The sequence below is a fragment of the Oryx dammah genome, unplaced genomic scaffold (assembly GCF_014754425.2).
Source record: "Oryx dammah isolate SB20612 unplaced genomic scaffold, SCBI_Odam_1.1 HiC_scaffold_22, whole genome shotgun sequence".
Taxonomy (NCBI): domain Eukaryota; kingdom Metazoa; phylum Chordata; class Mammalia; order Artiodactyla; family Bovidae; genus Oryx; species Oryx dammah.
The window spans coordinates 35,677,923-35,698,237 of NW_024070206.1; the positions used below are offsets into that span (position 1 = coordinate 35,677,923).

Genomic DNA, 20,315 nt, shown 5'->3' on the forward strand with positions numbered 1-20,315 from the left:
CCATGTATTTCCATAGCCCTCTTGGCATGCATTCCTAGTATTGTGATTAACATGTTCAATAGAAATTCTGTTCATTTTTCCTATTTGTCCTTTACACTGTGAGCTTCTTAGGGCAAGGACCATCCAAGTCCTTTTATGATAGGAAAAAATGTTTTTTTCTAATGCTGCATTATCCATTAAATAATTTTTTTTAACACTGTCCTTATTTCTTTGAAGTTTTCTTCCAAATTGTGCTCAGTAAGAGTATACTCTTCAATTTCGATTACCTTTCAAAATGTATTTTTAAAATAAGTGAAACAAACAATAAGTCAATTCTTATTATAAACTTGCTTCCTTGGTGGCTCAGACAGTAAAGAATCCACCTGCAATGTGGGAGACCTGGGTTCGATCCCTGGGTTAGGAAGATCCCCTGGAGGAGGGTAAGGCAACCCACTCTAGTATTCTTGCCTGGAGAATTCCCATGGACAGAGGGTTGGCGGGCTATGGTCCAGGGGTTTGCAAAGAGTTGGGCAGGACTGAGCAACTAAGCACAGCACAGCAATAAAAAGAAGCCAATGAATGAATTCCCAGGCAGTTGTGGTGAACCTGACCATGTCTGCTTGTACCTTTAATAGATGCCATTGACATGTGCCACCGTGGAGTGCTATGAACAAATATATCCTTAGAACCACAGAATTTTGAATTATTTACTAACTACTTTGACAAGTATTATTCAGTATCTACTCTGTCTCCGGCATGCTCCCAGCACTGAGATTGCTGTGGTGCCTAAAACAGGAAAGGCTTGTGCTCCAGGCAAACACCTAAGGTAAACACCTCTTCATCTGCAATTCATCTCATACTGATGCTTTTGTAAAAGAAAAGGCTAATCTCAAGAGATTGTATGTATGCATACATCATTTATGTATGCAAAATGATACATAAACAGCATCCTATAAGGATGGAAAATCTCCTTGCACAAAAATCATTTCTTGCGATGTTAATCTCTCAATTTGTACTTCCCTCTCCTTCCCCCACTGTGTCCACAAGTCTGTCATCTATGTCTAGGTCTCCAATGCTGGCCTGAAAAATAGGTAACCAGTGGGAATTTGCTGTACGATGCAGGAGCTCAACCCAGTACTCTGCGACAACCTAGAGGGGTGGAATGGGGTGGAAGGTGGGACAGAGGATGGAGGAGGGGACATATGTATACCTATGGTTGATTCATGTCGATGTGTGGCAGAAACTAACACAACAATATGGTAAAGCAATTATCCTCCAATTAAAAATAAATTTATTTTTAAATTATTTGTTAAATCTGCTCATGAATCGCAAACTGTTACCACCTTCTGAGGGCCTCTCCCTGGTGGCTCAGTGGTAAAGAATCTGCCTGCCATTGCAGGAGACCCATGTTTGATCCCTGGTTGGGAAGATCCCTTGGAGAAGGAAAGGGCAACCCACTCCAATATTCTTGCCTGGGAAATCCCATGGACGAAGAAATCTGGCGGGCTACAGTCCATGGAGTTGCAAAGAGCTGGGTATGGCTTAGCAACTAAACAACAACCTTCTTCTGAAGTGGACCTAGGGACAGGAAGCTCACTGTTTTGTGGGATCACTTCACCTAGAACCTATTTGCTCTTGGCTTCTCTGACAGCCAAGTCTCCTGTTTTCTTTCTCTGCTGGCTGTGTTTCTGCATTCTCATTGCCTGGCTTCCTCTGCACAATCTGATCTCTAAATACTGCACACAAACACATCTTTTCATATCTTTGGACTCAGGAGGCTCCTACCATCACTGGGTGCTTTGCATCTGCTCTTCCCACCTCCTGGAACTCTCTTCTGTCTCTCTCTCCTGTCTCTCCTCCCACTCATCCTATAAATAGCAACCCTTATTTCCTTCCCCACAAGGTCAAACCCTCTCTGATAGGGTCAAATCTTTCTTACCAAACAGCTGCCTCTTCTTTAGAACACCTGTCACAATTACAATGTTAAATTTGAGTCATTATTTGATTAATATTTGCAGGAGACACCAGAGATGTGGGTTCCATCCCAGGATTGGGAAGATTCCCTGGAGAAGAAAATGTCAACCCACTCCAGTATTCTTGCCTGGGAAATCCCATGGACAGAGGAGCCTGGTGGGCTACAGTCCATAGAGTTGCAAAGAGTTGGACACAACTGAGTGACTGAGCATACACACACATTCACCAAAGACTACATTTTCATGACTGCAGTTGACTTTTTTTGATTCTGCCCATCTCACCAGCATTAATCATCATGAGTCCTGGCACATAATAGATGCCTAATAAATATTTATTGAATGAGTGAGTAAATGAATAAATGAATGAATGATTCCTGACAAGCTCTTTGTTTTCCTAATTTTAATGCTTATTGGCCTATTAAAATAAATCGTGTCTTGAGTCAAATTCAGCAGGGTGGGCATTCCTTATCTGATCTCAAACATGATGGAGACGTATTGGTATATTTGTCAAAATGTAAGCTGGGCCAACCAAGAATTTCTAGCATGGTTTTTGCACAAAAACAGACAAATAGGCTAAAGAGCCTATTTTTAAATTAAAATTCAGAGAGACACCAGTGCAGAAACAGGAACTTATATATGAGGAAAGTATGGACAGTATACACCACCGGAAAAGAAAAGAAAATTACTTAGTGGTCGTGTTAGGAAAACTGATTCATTATTAGAGAAAAACAAAACTGATTCTCTGCTTAACCTCAGTTAGAGATAAACTCACGTCCAAGTTCAGGAGTTTCCCTTTAAGGTCATGAGCAGGCTTTAGAACTGTAGTATCTTAAGTAGGCTTTAGAACTGCCCAATAGTCTTACTCTATGTCTAGTCCTTTCACTTCCTCACTCTCCTTGGCAGTATTTTTTTATTTCCTTACTTCTGCTCAAGCTTCCCAAACACCTTCCTTTACCCTCAGTTTCTGTTACTGACTTAGCTTTCTATTTCACGGAGAAAATAGAAATTATTGAGGTAAACTATCAAGCTTCCCCACACTGACCCAGCTGTCTGCATCTGTGCCGTGTACATGGCCTTTTCTTCCATATGTGGAGGAACTCTCTGCTCATGGCTAGGGTCACCTTTTCCATTTGGGCATCCATTCCCATCTCCTCTCACCTACTCGAGAACATTGCTCTAGCAATTCTTCTCCTTTCCTATGTCTTCAATTTATTCCATCTCTATCTCCCCTGGGCTTCCCAGGTGGCACTAGAGGTGAAAGTACCCTCCTGCAATGCAGGAGACCCAAGAGATGCAGGTTCTATCCCTGGGTCAGGAAGATTCCCTGGAGGAAGACATGGCAATCTACTCCAGGATTCTTGCCTGGAGAATCCCATGGACAGAGAAGCCTGGTGGGCTATAGTCCATAGGATCACAAAGAATCAGACAAGACTGAAGCAACTTAGCACACACTATGTCCCACAAGTATATATATATAAACAAAATGAACTTCTAGTTACAACATTGATTTGTAATTACAAGCATAGAAATTTAATTGTCATAAAGACAATTCAGTGTAACTCCCTCCAAAGAAACTGATAGGAGGGATTAATTTACTAAACTGAGGTTAAATGTTTTTCATCTGTTCAGTTTTGGAGAAGCCAGCTTAAAAATGTGGAGAGATACACAGGTAGATATATACATAGACCTAGATAGATAGATATTTGGTATGTAGGGAAATAGGGAAAGCTGGTCAACAGGTGCAAGCCTTCAATACAAGATGAATAAGCTGTGCAGATGTAATGTACAGAATGATGACTATAGTTAATAAATTATGATTGTTGTTCAGTCGCTCAGTCATATCCTACTCTGTGATACACACAAAAAATTTAAAGTATGTAAGTTGATGAATGTGTTAACTTGATTCCAATAATCATGTCATAAGGTATACAAATATGGAATCATCATATTGTACACTTTAAGCATATCAATTTCGTCAATTGTACCTCAATAAAACTGAAAACAAAAACAATCCAATCATTCGCCAAGCATTTACCTGGCCAGATATCACGTTAGTATTTTTAGCCTACCTCCACAAGGAGCTCAGTCCCAGCAGAGTGGGTTTTCTGGGAGACATAGTCACTAATCTAAAGTTTGTTTTTAATTTTGAAAAGCTGTTCAAGTATTTCAAATATTTTTTTATTGCTAGGGCTCTTCAGTCATGTCTGATTCTGTGCGACCCCAGAGACAGCAGCCCACCAGGCTCCGCTGTCCCCCAGATTCTCCAGGCAAGAACACTGGAGTGGGTTGCCATTTCCTTCTCCAATGCATGAAAGTGAAAAGGGAAAGTGAAGTCGCTCAGTTGTGTCTGACTCCTCGCAACCCCATGGACTGCAGCCTACCAGGCTCCTCCATTCATGGGATTTCCCAGCCAAGAGTACTAGAGTGGGGTGCCATTGCCTTCTCCGGCCATCTCAAAACATGCCTCCATGGCATAGTGATTATTTTGAGTTAAAGTTATTTAAGAAATGTCCAATACAGGAAGGACACTCTGACCCTCCTCTCTGTCTCCCTGAAAGTGAGAAATAAATCTCTCCATGCCTTCCTGAATCTGGAGGTAAAAGGTCATCCTTATCACAGAGACAAGGAATTTGGGCTGAGAAACCTGTATAAACAAACCTTTTACTTCTTTAATTGACTACCCCAAGCCCAAACTCTGTTTAGATTCTTTACCAATTAAGCACCAAAACCTAAGCTGCTTTGTCCTGTCAATTCCTCACAAATTTCTTGTTTCCTTCTCTAAAAAGTATAAAAGTTGCCTGCTTTCGCCACTCTTTAGATTCATTTCTATGACACTTCTGTGCTTGCAAATTAAAATATGTTTTTTTTTTTTCTCCCATTGATCTGTTTCTTGTAGATTTTATTATTAGTCTGGGCACAAGAACTCAAGAGGATAGAGGGGAAATTTCCTCTTCTCTGACACTAACTAGCCTTTTCAGGAATATTCTCAATACACAGCAATCGCCTTTAAATTGTCTTCTTAGGGACTTTCCTGGTGGTCCAGTGGTTAAGAATCTGCCTTGCAGTACAGGATTTGATTCCTGGTTGTAGAACTAAGATCCCACATGCTGAGGAGCAACTGAGCTCTTGCTGTACAACTGAAGAGTCCTTGGGCCACAAGGAAAGATCCCACATGAAGCAACTAAGCTCCCATGAGCAGGAACCAAGAGTTGACACAGCCAAATAAATACATTAAAAAAAAAATATTTTCTTGCCGTGGCTAACCTTCTGAGTGCCCTTTATACAGTTTGCTGCTGGTTCCTGAAAATTTAAATGTACCTTATTTCTACTTTTTGCTTTCTCAGCCTCAGCAATAACAATCATCACCACATAAATAAAATGAAACCACTCCTCACTCTCTGAAATCTTTTTTTTTCCATCTTTTTTCCTTCATTTTTTTTAATTTTTAATTTTTTTAATATTTTTACTTTACAATACTGTATTGGTTTTGCCATACATTGACATGAATCCCTTTTCCTTCATTTTTTGATAAAAGTTTCATCCAGATATAATCCACATCCTTTCTCACATTGATTTTATTTCACCCAATAGTAATCCTCACTGACATGCCATTGACAACTTGATTTTCATAACAAAACCCTCTAGCTTAGAGTTGGGGTGAGGAGTTGCGGGGGAGAGTTGGGGGTCAGAGAATGAAAGAGGTATAAGGGGAATGTCTAGTCAGTCCTCAACCAGCAGAGGAAGGAAAAGATGCTTTGAATATACATGCAGGAAAAAGTATTTATACCATTTATTAACTAGATAGAAAACTAAATGTTAATAAAAAGTGCTCCCTGTCCTACGTGAGCATCCAGTGTTTGGGGAAGGATTACATTGGTATTAAGTAATAAAGAATGGGTAGTGGGTGTGCAGAGCATCAAGTCTGTTCATTGAACAGGAAGTACCTTCCTGAGACTCCTGTAAATACCACAAGCTCAGAATATTCCAAATAGCAGCCACTATCTCTCCACAACAAAACAGCTTTGCTTCTCTCCTTGTGATTAATGGTTTCATGACCCTCCCACTTACTCAAGAAACTATCTAGGGCCTCGTCCTCACACTCCCACATACTGTCAGTCTCCAGATTCATTGCTGTGTTTAACCCCTCATCTCTTATCTGGAACATCTTCACTGGTTCTCCAGCTCTACAACCCCTTCAGCCCACCCCCACCACGCCCCAAGTGGTTTTCAAACTGTGGTTTTTGGAGCTCAAGTAGACCTTGGTTTTTGCTTGTTTCATTTTGCTTTGGGTCACTTGCTTTTGGCTTTGCTTGGTTTTGGAATCCTTACTTTCATTTCACCTAGAATGTCTTCTACCACTTTATTCATGGAGCTTTCTCTACTTGCCCATGGAGGGGAAGCATTGTAAGTTTTCTGTGTGCTCACTAGCTTTGATAGTGTGCCCCTGTAATCTGTTATCTGGCCAAAGTGTTGTAATTATTCACTTTGTTAATCTACCTCTTTTGGATGCATTCATGTGCTATTCTTTTTATGCTCTGCTAATTGCAGAATTCTGGGTTTGATGTTTGTTTGGACAAAGAGGCGATGGTGTTGTTACTAACAAAGTTAGGGATGGCAGGAAAGTGTTAGTGCATGTAGGAGTTAAATCACCTGCTTTTGAAGGTACTGAATTTGAGATTTCTGGGAGCCATCAGACCAGAAAAAGCAGTGAAGTGAAGTGAAAGTCACTCAGTTGTGTCCAACTCTTTGCTTCCTCATGAAATGTAGCCCACCAGGCTCCTTTGTCCATGGAATTCTCTAGGCAAGAATACTGGAGTGGGTAGCCATTCCCTTCTTTAGGGAATCTTCCCAACTCAGGGTTCGAACTTGGGTCTCCTGCTTTGGCAGGTGGATTCTTTACCATCTGAGTCACCAGGGAAGCCTGGAATAAGCAGTATAGATATGGAATTCAAGAGAGACATCTGCTTTGGAAATGCAAATTTGCATACTATCAGGATATGAAGGGTTAAGAGCAATTCCAAATGGAAGCCATCTATTTAACCCATTGATTCTGATGTGGAGAGAATGGGTCTGATGTGAGGAAAATGATGTGTCTTCCTCTTCACCACAGAAATGTCCCAAGTGAAGATCAAAATTTACATTATAGAAGGTTGTATGTAAAATATTAATATTTAACACAGATTCATAGTAAGCATATTTTCTTTCAGGATTGATAAGCTTAACATGCTTTTCCCACTGTATTGTGGACCCAAAACGGCCATTTCAGGAACAATGCTCACGGGGTCATCTTTGCTCAGACTTGGATTTAAATCTTTGCTCTACAGAAGCCTAGCAGTCTGATCTTAAGTGAGTTAACCTCTCCCAGCCTCAGTTTTCTTATTGGTCAAAGGAAGAGTAAACATCTAAACTCGGAAGTATGTTAATAATTTTTGTCAATGAGATAACATTTGTATATGTATCCTATAATGCTTTCACATAGTAGGGGCTCAATAAATGTCTTCAACAAATATTTACTGAGTTCCTTCCATGTTTCAGGCACTGTTCTAGACACAAAGATCTCTGCCCTCATAGAGCTTCCACTCAAATGTGAGGATGGGAGTGAAGACAATAACAACGAACATACTGAAGAAGCAAATTACCCTGTACAGAAAATGGCAACATAATCCATTTTATATTGAAAAGTCATGGAGTGCAAGCAGTCATAACCTTTAATGCCTGCAGGGTCCAGGAAAGTAATTAAACATATTAGGTTGCTTTAAAAAAGCAGTCCTTTTTCATTACTCTGCTTTTGAGAAGATAAAAGCACAGAAAATATGTCTCTTTTCTTCACTACATCTACCTTCAGAGAACAATAGTACAAATGTCATGATAAATGGCAGTCGATAACCTTCTTATCTGAGACAGAGATGGCAAGCCTCAGAGGGCACTGGCGCTGGCAGGGGCCCTCAAGAAGTCACTTGTCCCTTCTTAGCAATCGGTTGCCTTTGGGAATATGGACTCAGTGTTGCCACACTTGCCAATTTTTCAAGGGAAGTCACAAATTTGCACGTGGAGTGAAATGTCCTAGTTTTTTTAACATAGCAGTTTACTCGTAATATTTTTAACTGTAAAAGCTTCTCTTCTCCTCAACCTCAACTCCTCCCTCCCCTCCCCCAACAAAATTTGCAGGTCACATCTGGCTTAAGGATGTAAACAGGTTTTAATCTCTGAAAAGACTGAGGTTTTATTTGTGTGCCTTTTAAAACTTATGCTTTGTAATATTTTTTAAAACTTGACAAGTGAAAGAGCACGACCCTTCAGCCTAACTGCTCTGTAGGCCCTTAACTATTATATAAGGGATAAATATTTTGCTAAGAATCTTACTTGCCTAAAAAAAGTGAAAGTATTGGTCACTCATTCGTGTCCCAGTTTTTGCAACCCCATGGACTGTAGCCCACCAGACTCCTCCATGGGGTTCTCCAGGCAAGAATACTGGAGTGGGTTGCAATGCCCTCCTCCAGGGGATCTTCCTAACCCAGGGATCGACTCCAGGTCTCCTGCATTGCAAGTAGATTCTTCACTGTCTAAGCCACCAGGGAAGCCCCTTATTTGCCTGGAGCAGGATAATACTGGTTAAGAATAAGAAACCATAAAAAAAAAAAAAAAAAGAAACCATGGGCTTCCCTGGTAGTCCAATAGTTAGGGCTCCATGTTCCCACTGCAGGGGTTGCAGGCTCTGTCCCATATGCAGCGCAGCACAGCCAGAAAAATTAAAATGAGATTTTTAAAAAAAGACTAAGAAACGATATTTTCCCATTGTATTCACCCACAGATTACCTCCTATCATTACTAAACATCTTCCTTAGTTACAGTGCCCTGACTTTAGTCAGCTGAAATACCACATTTCTCACTCTCTCTTAAAGATAAGGATAGACAAGTGACTAAGTTCTACAAAGTGTATGTAGGCAGAATTTGTTGGAGGAAGTCTCTGGAAATGCTCCCTAAAAAGAAAGTCTTCCTCCTTCCTTGTTTTTCTACTCCAGACTCAGATGTGATGGCTGGCATTGCATTACCCATTTTGTGATTGTGAAGCAACTTGTACAGAGGATGGTTGAGCAGAAAAAGGGAAGGCTCCTGGAACACAGATGACATTAAGAAGCCTTCGTACAAGTCCAAGACTCTCTAAACTTGTTTTACATTAGTGAAAATCAACTTTTACCTATTGATTTTCTTAAACCACTTTATAAGTAATTGATTAAGAGATAATTAGGAGGTAGAGTGAACTGGCTGTAATTCTATGTGGGATACTGATGTCCGGGAAGGAGTGAAGGGTGTTGCCTATGGTTCTGGCTTGGACTACTGGGAGACACCATGCCCTGAGCTGGCGGGATCAGATGGTGCATGACTTAAATATAAATAAATAAATAAACCACTTTATCTCTGTCATCAAATAGTCTAATGCAAGTCCTAGCTAATTCACTGAGGTCATTTTAAAAATATCTTTTTGTATAGTCTCTAATATGAAAGAATAGAATTCCATCTAAGTCAATCAGTATATGGGATCACCATTTGTCATACAGCAAAACCATAAAGTTGTCTTCTTTGTCATCTGCTGAAACCTCTTCAACTTCCTGTGTTTGTTGAACTCACCTTTACTCATTGTGAAGTCTAGTTGAGTCGGCATAAGAAGCATTTTGGTTGTGATGTAATTCGTTGGATTGATTAATAGGAAAATAAATTGTATTTATTTATCTGTATAGTAACTGGGGCTTTCCAGGTGACACTAATGGTGAAGAACCTGCTTGCCAATGCAGGAGACATAAGAGATGCAGGTTTAATCCCTGGGTCAAGAAGATCCCCTGGAGGAAGGCATGGCAACCCACTCCAGTATTCTTGCCTGGAGAATAGTGTGGACAGAAGAACCTGGTGGGCTACAGTCCATGGGGTCACAAAGACGTGACTGAAGCGACTTAGCATACACCTATAGTAAGCAATGGCACCCCACTCCAGTACTCTTGCCTGGAAAATCCCATGGACGGAGGAGCCTGGTAGGCTGCAGTCCATGGGGTTGCTAGGAGTCAGACACGACTGAGCGACTTCACTTTCACTTTTCACTTTCATGCATTGGAGAAGGAAATGGCAACCCACTCCAGTGTTCTTGCCTGGAGAATCCCAGGGACAGCGGAGCCTGGTGGGCTGCTGTCTCTGGGGTTGCACAGAGTCGGACACGACTGAAGCGACTTAGCAGTAGCAGCAGTATAGTAATTAACTGAAAAACAATGCCTTGGGATATTAGAATGCAACCAAACATTGAATCCCTCAGACTTAAGGGAGCACATCCATTTGATCACACAATTTACAGGGACAGAGACTGAAGCAGAGAAATAGTATGCTAAATCTTTAAAAGTGTGTTTTAAAATTAGGGAAGATATTTTCATTAAAGATTTTAACTTAATGAATCAATTAAATATTAAATGTCGTGTATATATACTATAAACATACATACAAGCAAACAAATAAAAACCCTTGTCAAGCCCAGGTGTAAGCGAGAACACAGTGATGGCTGAAACATCATCCTTGCATTGAAGAACATCTGTTTGGCTGATAAAATCAACAGTAAAATCCTTTTTATAGTTGAATAGTTGAAGTAAATGAGATTCGATGAATTGTTAAAGATCATACACCAGATTAATAGAAGAATCCAGATCCTTTACTGCTAGAAACATGGCTTCTGACAAAGTCAGGTTTCAAGAGTTAAAAAAAAAAAAAAAGAGTGTGTTCAAATGACTCAGAAAAGGTATACCTTCTGGACCTCCAACTTCCCAAGTAACACTCAGTGGTAACGAAACCACCTGCCCAGCAGGAGATGATCCCTGGGACAGGAAGATCCCCTGGAGAAGGAAATGGCAAGCCAGTCCAGTATTCTTGTCTGGGAAACCCCACTGATAGAGGAATCTGGCAAGCTACAGTTCAGTCACAAAAGAGTCCGACACAATTAAGCAACAAAACAACAACAAATAATTAATGTTTTATTTTGTCTCGGGAATGTTCAGAGAACACTGAACTATCTTCAAAATCAACCATTTTTGACATCTTAGCCTAAAGAAAATGAGTTCCCAATGCAGATTAATTTTAATTTTATTGAATCATGACTTAAGTAAAACAATTATTTCTATCCAACCTCTATTCTCCCTATATCAGACTAGCTACTTTTAACAGAAAATCTAAAATTGCCTTGCTTAAACACAGAAAGCTTTATTCACTCAAGTGAACAAGTCTAGAGGCATGAAGTCCAGGCTCCACAAAGCCACTAGGGATACGGGCTCCTTCTGTCTTTGTGCTCTGCCACTCTGAACAAGTGGCTCATGGTTTCCAATTTGCAGCATCAGAAGATGGCTGCTTGAGCACCACGTATCACATCTGTGTTCCAGAAATCATGAAGTGCAACTGAGGGAAACAAAACAAACACAAAAACTAAAGACATCTTCCAGCTAAATCAGCTCTTTTAAAACACCTACTCAAAAATTTTAGACACAGCAATTCACTTACTTCTCACTGACCAGAATTTAGTTCGAGGGATTGGGACATAATGGTCTCCTATAGCAATCTCAAATGAAATTAAGCTCCATCTGTAAAAAATAGCTAGGTTAGGGGAGAGTTGGTAGACAATCAGCAGGGTCCCCAGTGGACTCTCACGAGCTATCAAGGGATATATGTTTGTCAGTGTCAAATGTCTCCTTAATATTTAACTTTATTTTCTTTAAGATTTTTTTTTTTATGTGGACCATTTTTGAAGTCTTTATTGAATTTGTTACAATGTTACTTCTGTTGTTTAGGTTCTGGTGCTTTGGCTGTAAGACATGTGGATCTTAGCTCCCTGATTGGGGAGCGAAGTCTTAACCACTAGACCACCAGGGAAGTCCTTAATACTTAGCTTTAAATAGGGTTTAATATTAAAACATCAATACCAAATTAACATTTAATTTTTAATAAGTATTTGTCATATTTGTTGTTGTTTAGTAGATAAGTCATATCCAACTCTTTGCAACCCAATGGACTATATCCCTCCAGGCTTCTTGGTCCATGGGACTTCCCAGGCACTAATACTGAAGTGGGTTGCTACTCCCTTCTCCAAAAGATCTTCACAATCCAGGGATGGAACCCATGTTGCCTGCACAGGCAGATGGATTCCTTACTTCTGAGTCACCAGGGAAGTCCATTTGTTATATATTTAATAGCATGTATAAGGGGCTTCCCTGGTGGCTCAGTGGTTAAAGCGTCTGCTCCCAATGTGGGAGACCTGGGTTCAATCCCTGGGTCAGGAAGATCCCTGGGTCAGGAAGATCCCCTGGAGAAGGAAATGGTAACCCACTCAGTATTCTTGCCTAGAGAATCCTATGGACAGCGGAGCCTGGCAGGCTACACTCCACGGGGTCTCAAAGAGTCGGACACGACTAAGTGACTTCACTTCAATCATGTATAAATATTAAATTATTAAAATGAAAGTAACTCTGAAAATTTGTTTTCATTTTCTTCTGCTTGATTTTCCAGTTTGAAACTAAAAGAAATAATAATGAAAGAATATGTTTACTCAGTAAAACATAACTGGTTCTGACAGCTTCCTAGCCACACCTATGATACTCTAAGTCAGCTACACCCAGAAAAATAAAAGGTTAAAATGTACGTGGTGATGAACTGGCTTAGTAAGAAAAGAATATGTCAAGACACCTATTTGCTAAAATGATCTCAGGGTACTGCATGCATTGCTTAAACTATCCAGGTTATTCAAGTTGGTTTTTAAATATAATTTGGTAAATTTGTTGCCTAGACATGATCAGAAATAATGTCAAAGTCTACCATTGTATATTCTCCGACATATGGCACCATAAGGTACAAAATTCACAGGGAGTCAATTATCCAAGTACAGAATAACAGAGAGTGGGGTGGAGGGTTCTGCTGTGTAGGTGGACAGAAGACAGAAGACAGCTGGTCTTGAACTGGGGTCACGAGGTGAGCCGGGACAAATTTCCCTACCCTTTGGCAGCCATAGACCTGCTGTCTGAGACTATCTGTGCACTCACTTTAACTGGCTAATCATGTTGTTCTTCTATTAGTTTTTTCTGATTCCAATCAAAGGATCGTCTACACAGTGCATGTCAAAATTTCACCTACAGAGGGATTTCCTGGAGGATCTTGCTGAAGTGCAGATTCTGATTCAATAGGTCTGGGGTGGGGCCTGAATCCACCTTCTTCACCTGCCCTCAGGTGCTGTGCACAGCACTGAGTAGCAAAGACTTAGTACAGAGGTGAACTTGTACCCTGCAAACACCTGGAGGGCCTCCCCTGAGAGTTTTTAGTGAATCTGAGGAAGAACCCAAGAATTAGCCTCTCTGGCACATTCCCAGGCGGTGCTGATGCTGCCAGTTCAGGAATCACACTTCAAGAACCACCGGTTTAGAATTTCATTACGGATCTCCAAGAGGTGAGAAATATGGTGAATGTAGAACACTGATCTGTCCCTCTTATGGAATGCCTAGTATGGACAAAAGGTCTTTGTGAAGTTGGATTTTAAATTTTGTGTAAATGAATTATATAAATGTCATTTCACTCTTAATTACTAAGTTTTCTAAATATTTTAAGAAAGACAAAATCAAAACAAGAAAATTCTTTCATTTCCACATTGGATCAAAGGGTTCCTTTTAGTTTTTCTTGAACTATACCTGGCAGAAAATAATTCTATTTGAATTTTTGGTATGAATTCTAGGTAAAAACTCAGGTATCTCAAAGGAAGCATTGAAGTTTCTTCCTAATAATAATTCCATGTTTTAGCATTTAACGATCCCTAAATATGAACAAATAAAAACACTCCATGATTATAGGTATTCAATGTTGCACTCTGACAATTAAACTTTAAACATTTTGAAATCTCATGTATTCTCAGGCCAAATACAGAGGACAGTCATACTTATTTTTTAATTGTTTTTTCTCTAACAGTAGTAAATAAACATCTTCTCTATAGATTGATTTTATAGAATGCATTTTATTCCTATTGTTCAAAACACTTACTTGAAGAAGTAAAGATTTTGAAATAATTTGATCTACCTGCAAGAAATGCATATTATAAATATACTTGGCACATAACATTTCTTAAACAATTATTCCACTTATATATTAGAAAGTAGTTATCATTTCATTTGCAGTGGCAAGGATTTGAGATCAAGTGTAGTTTTTACTTCTCATGCAACACTATCCTTTCAAAGAATTTTTTTAAAACTATGCTCACTCAAATTTACTAGGCCCCGATGGAGAAGGAAATGGCAACCCACTCCAGTGTTCTTGCCTTGAGAATCCCAGGGACGGGGGAGCCTGGTGGGCTGCCGTCTATGTGATCGCACAGAGTCGGACACGACTGAAGCAACTTAGCAGCAGCAGCAGCATGAAGTATGCAAGGTCTATCCATTCTTAGTAATGCTTTCTGCTGCTATAAATAGTCCTCTTTTCTTTAATCTAACCATGTAGTAAGACAAATGCAATGTCTGGCCAAATGAAAAATGTTCCTTCAGATTTATTAGAAAAGCAGATATAAGAGACCAAAAATATGCAGCAATATACAGTTTGTTTCATTAATCTAATTGAGGAATTTCAAGTAGTACAGGACCTGTATAACTAACACACAACAAAAAAAGTTAGCTTTTCCTCTCTATGATAATGAAAGTCCTCAACTCTAGAACAACTATTGTGAATATTTTCCAAATAACAGCATATTCCATTCTCTAAAAGTAAACCCATGCATAGATATGAAGTTTTACAAAATATTTTTTAAAAACCCAGGAGGAATTAAAAGATCAACAAAGTTAAGGAAGTATTTAACAAAAGTTCATTTATAACAGTTATGCCAATTTTCTTCTATTTTGGAGTTTCTTGTTGGAGTTTCCATCAAGTTTTTCACATGAAATAGTTTGAGATCTTGATAATATAAGAAAGTTTTAATTGCATGTTTTCTATAACTATAGATTTCATTATTGAAAACAATCCAGAATGATTAACTTACCAACAATTAAGTGAAAATTAACATACATGAAATAATTCATAATATACAATATTCTATTAACTAAATTCATAAACAGTCTAGCAAAGTTTCATAAATTTCATTAATCATACAATTAACATTTGATTTTGAGTGTAACTAGAGAATAACTTTGAAATTCCTAAATAAATCAAAAGACATCATAGTTCTTCTATGAGATGAATTTTAATGATATTTTGAAACACCTTAAAATAGTCAAAATTCCTTAATACGAATTCATTTCCTACACTTTCTAATAATTCAGGTCATAGTTTTAAAGCATCTTCTCTTGTTGATTTGAGAAATCAGTCTTTGGCCTTTATTTGTACCTTATGTTCAGATACAAATTTTCTCTTTCACACTTAAATTTAAGAAATACGAAGACATAAACGAACATGTAAGCTAATTTTCAACTAATTATTTTTAGTTGCTCAGCAAACATTCTGCACCTATGTTCAAAAATATAACTTAGAACATTATTATGATATATTTCCAAAATTTTAATATTATAAAATTTCAAAACTAGCATCATTGTCAGAATAACATGTACACCAGATAACAGATATTCAGAAGCTGCATTACTCTCCAAAATTATTTTACTGACAATGCCCATAAAAATAATACATAGAGGACACCTTTTAAAATAAAAATTTTACTTACTGAAGTACTTATTTATTCTGCTCTACTATTCAATTTCATTTCAAGAAACATCTTTATTTAGATCTTGTGACTAAGAAGGAGAATAATTCACAAAATTTAAGAAAATTAGTCACTCATTTTTTTTGAAGATTAAGTAGCTAAAAGATGAAAAAAGTTTTTTTGTCTGAATGAAAAATTTCCTTGTGATATATACTGCTAACGTTTTATGAACCTATAGCATTTGGCACAAAAAAATTAAAATATTATTTAAATATATGTTTTTTTCTAAATTAATAAAATAGAATATCTTATTAAAATGCTATGTATTCAAAATAGCTCATTAACTCATGTTTTCATTCTTTTATCCAGCATCACTCAACAAATGTTTGGTAAGAACTGAGTTAACACAGTTCAGTTTTTTAACATATATATGCCAGACACTTTTTCTTATTTAACATTTTCTGAAAGTGATTACCAATGTAGCCTGAGTATCCATTCCAGTATGGATAGTCATTCAGTGTTTAGCATATTCAAAGGGCTATCAGGGTTATAAGCCTAATGCCTACTGGTCTAGTTACTCAATTGCTTGAGGATGGTGGGATGGTGTCAAACTAAAAAGTAATAATACATCGTGATGGGCCAACAAAACAGATTTGCGTGTTTCAGTCAACCCGTGGGCATTAAGGCTGCAATTCTTTCATGGAAATGCTTTTTTAAAAAAAATCTCAGTGACTCAAATTTCTGTGAGCCTCTTCTGGTCCACATCTTTCCAACAATTCTAGAACCTGTAGGAACCTGATAACGCATCCACATCAACAGAGATCCCAGGATCAAGCTGGGAGCACCTCCACAGGGTGAAAACACAATGAAAGATGAGCTCTTATTCACCAAATCAAAGATTGCATCAGAGAATGCATAAAAAATTCTTCAGCACAAGCCATTCAGGTAAAGGAAGCAATTCTGTAGCACCAAAGACAATACTTCTAAAAGCATAATTGTCCCCAAGATTCTGAAGAAAATATTTCATTTTCATCTAAAATAACAAGGTATTTTTCTTTAATCTCCACAATCCCTGACTCCCTCACATACTCTTCCAGAGCATACCAAGTAACATAAGTTTTCAAACAGAAGGTGTGAGAAGCACACAGTGCAGGCCTGGAAAGGGCAAGAAAATGTACATGCATAGAAAAGGAAACTAACAAATGAAACACTGATTTCTAGAGAAGACAAAAGTTATCTCAGACAAGGAGAATTTAGGGGAGCCTTATCTGTACACAACTGGAAGTTTACCTCCATAAACAAATACTTTAGCAGATGCTGCTATTGTTTTACATTCAATAAGCTCCTACATATGCACTGGTAGATGTTACGCTATTAAAAGGCACATTTTATTTCTTTACACATGTTTTCGCTAGCGTCCTAAATTTGGGTTCCAGATGATCTAGGAAATCAAGCCCCTCTTCTTCCTGCCGATCGCTGCAACAGCCCACTGAGCCGGCCACAGACCCTTTCCCTTCATAGTTATAGGAGCGAACGTAGTCTTCGCAGAGCTTGTGTTCCTCATCTTGTCCGCACAGATACACCTTCTGTGTCGAGAAAGAGCACATTTTATTAGTTTTTTTAAAAAACACCTAAATGTGTTAGCTTAAAAATAATGGCTTTGATTTACCTTTTACTGTTTAATTTTTAACCAGAGTGTGTCCTCTAATGGATTCCTACATATAAAAAATGCACATGATTGGTCTGTATTATATTCATTCTTAAAATATAGCAAATATATAAATGCTCCTACTGAACACATTGATAAAAACTACAGCTCCACATATGTCACAGAACTAGCTTACAATTTCCCATTTAAACATGAGATTTGTATCATTGAAATGTGTCTACAACTTTTTTTACATATTTAGGGGAAACAAATATAAGCTATGACCCTTATGTTTATCCATTATTACATACTTATAATAATATATATAACTGGCTAATATTAATCTACATTAACTGATCTGAACATAAAATGAGGAACCAAAACCCAAAATAAAAGCTTAATGATCTGTCTGGTTGATGGCGATCATTAAGATTTCATAATCACACGGAGGATTCAGCATACTAAGAATATTTATAATTTGTGATCCACGTAGTGCCCTGTAACATTTCACTCTAGGTGATTTTCCTGGCAATTTTTAGGAAAGAAGCTATGCTGCTGCTGCTGCTGAGTCTTTTTATACTTACTAAAGTAGAGAAATGCCTGCATATGCCACTCCTAGGTCAAGTTTTGGAAACCTTATTTTAAAAATTGATACAAGGTCATTTTTCTCTTTGGGTTTGGATCTAATATTCATGTATCTATGATAATTCAACATGAAAAAGGTGGTGAGCTCCAGATGTATAAGGAGTGAAACTCTGGGGAAATCCTGATTTATAAACAGAGTTTAACTTTCATGTAAAAAAATGAAGATGAAGACACTGGCACTTACTTCGCCAAGCCGAGGTTGGGTGAAGTTGTGCCAGTCACTGTATGTGTATCTGCCAGTGTCCGTCACTCCCTTAACAGATTCCAGGGTCTGATGTCCGCCTCCTTTGTTGGCATCCAAAGTGTAGCCGCCTTTGACCATCTCAAAACTTTGCTGTGTTTTGACTCCTTGGCCACCAAGGGTGCCAACAGACATGCTTGTGTCACAAACGTTGGATGTCTGTGTGGGGAGTCTAATATTTGCATCCTAAAATAAATAAATCAAATTGTAATGAGCAGTTTTCTTTCATTTATTTCCCACCATAGGCAAATCTCATAGGGGTAAATCTGAGGGCTTCCCTGATAACTCAGTTGGTTAAGAATCTGCCTACAATACGGGGACCCCAGTTCAATTCCTGGGTCAGTGAGATCCCCTGAAGAAGGGATAGGCTACCCACTTCAGTGTTCTTGGGCTTCCCTTGTGGCTCAGCTGGTAAAGAATCCACCTGCAATGTGGGAGACCTGGGTTCGATCCCTGGGTTGGGAAGATCCCCTGGAGAAGGGAAAGGCTACCCACTCCAGTATTCTGGCCGGGAGAATCCCATGGATTGCACAGTTCATGGGGTTGCAAAGAGTCAGACATGACTGAGCAACTTTCACTTTCCCAAGGGCAAATCACTTAACTGCTGTGGCTCTCTAATTTCCCATATGTAAAATCAAGATAATAATAATACTCATAGCATTGGTGTTATAGGTTAAATCGCATCCCCCACCCCAATTCAATTGTTAAAGTCCTAACCCTCAAGTGTCTCAGAATATGGTCTTATTTGAAGATAGAGTCATTTTGAGATGCAATTAGTTAAGTTAAGACAAGGTCCTAATCAAGTAAGATGGGTCTCTAATCCAAAAGGGGAAAGTTGGACACACACACACATACACAAAGCCATATGAAGACTCAATCAATGATGTCGTAAGCCAAAGAATTACCAAAAGCTGGGAGGGAGAAGTGTAATAGAATCCTAGCACCTTCCGAGGGAGTAGGATTCTGTCAACACCTAATCTCTAATGTTTAGCCTTCTGAACTGTGAGACAATAAATTTCAATTCAGTTACGCTCATTTTGTCATGCTTTGTTATTGTGTTGCCATGCCCTCCTCCAGGGGATCTTCTTAACCCAGGGATCAAACCCAGGTCTCCAGCATTGCAGGTGGATTCTTTACCAACAGAGCTACCAGGGAAGCCCCTGTTTGGCTTAGAAAGTGCTCAAAAGTATTCTGTTCATTTCTGTCACTTAGTCATGTCCAACTCTTTGTTACCGCATGGACTGCAGCACGCCAGGTTTTCCTGTCCATCACCAACTCCTGGAGCTTGCTCAAACTCATGTCCACCAAGTTGGAATGCCATTCAACCTTCTCATCCTCTGTCTTCCCCTGCTCCTTCTGCCTTCAATCTTTCCCAGCATCAGGGTCTTTTCCAATGAGTCAGCTCTTTGCATCAGGTGGCCAAAATATTGGAGCTTCAGCTTCAACATGAGTCCTTCCAATGAATACTCGGGGTTGATTTCCTTTAGGATTGACTGCTTTGATCTCCTTTCAGTCCAAGGGACTCTCAAGAGTCTTCTTCAACACCACAGTTCAAAGGCATCAATTCTTTAGCGCTCAGTCTTCTTTATAGTCCAACTCTCACATCCATACATGACTACATCCATACATGGCTAGAAAAACCATAGCTTTGACTATACAGACCTTGGTCAGTAATGTCTCTGCTCTTTAATATGCTGTCTAGGTTTTTCATAGCTTTATTTCCAACGAGCGAGCATCTTTTAATTTCATGGCTGCAGTCACCATCTGCAGTGATTTTGGAGCCTAAGAAAATAAAGTCTGTCACTGTTTCCATTGTTTTTCCATTTATTTGCCATGAAGTGATGGGACCAGATGCCATGATCTTGGTTTTTTGAATGTTGTTTTAAGCCAGCTTTTCACTCTCCTCTTTCATCTTTATCAAGAGACTCTTTAGTTCCTCTTCGCTTTCTACCATAAGGGTGATGTCATCTGCATATCTGAGGTTATTGATATTTTCCCTGGCAATCTTGATGTCAGCTTGTGCTTCATCCAGCCCAGCGTTTCTCATGATGTACTCTGTATATAAGTCAAATAAGCAGGGTGGCAATATACAGCCTTTTTGTACTCCTTTCCCAATTTGGAACCAGTCTGTTGTTCCATGTCTGG

The 20,315-nt window shown here is 38.9% G+C and overlaps 1 protein-coding gene across 5 annotated transcripts in view; it reads right to left on the reverse strand.

Annotated features, from left to right (window-relative positions):
• DSC1 (desmocollin 1) overlaps positions 1-20,315 on the reverse strand; it is a 156,337-nt gene that overhangs the window by 106,824 nt on the left and 29,198 nt on the right. For 2 of the 5 annotated variants that reach the window (XM_040264788.1, XM_040264787.1), the window contains exons 15-16: positions 18,114-18,356; positions 17,306-17,351 (exon numbers count right to left, since the gene is read on the reverse strand). In XM_040264788.1, coding sequence (XP_040120722.1) covers positions 17,316-17,351; positions 18,114-18,356 — 279 coding nt within the window. In that variant the 3' untranslated portion in view covers positions 17,306-17,315. Of the gene's footprint in view, positions 1-14,468; positions 17,223-17,305; positions 17,352-18,113; positions 18,357-20,315 lie in introns of those variants that run through there. The other 3 variants (XR_005725237.1, XM_040264786.1, XM_040264785.1) reach the window with 3 other exon arrangements.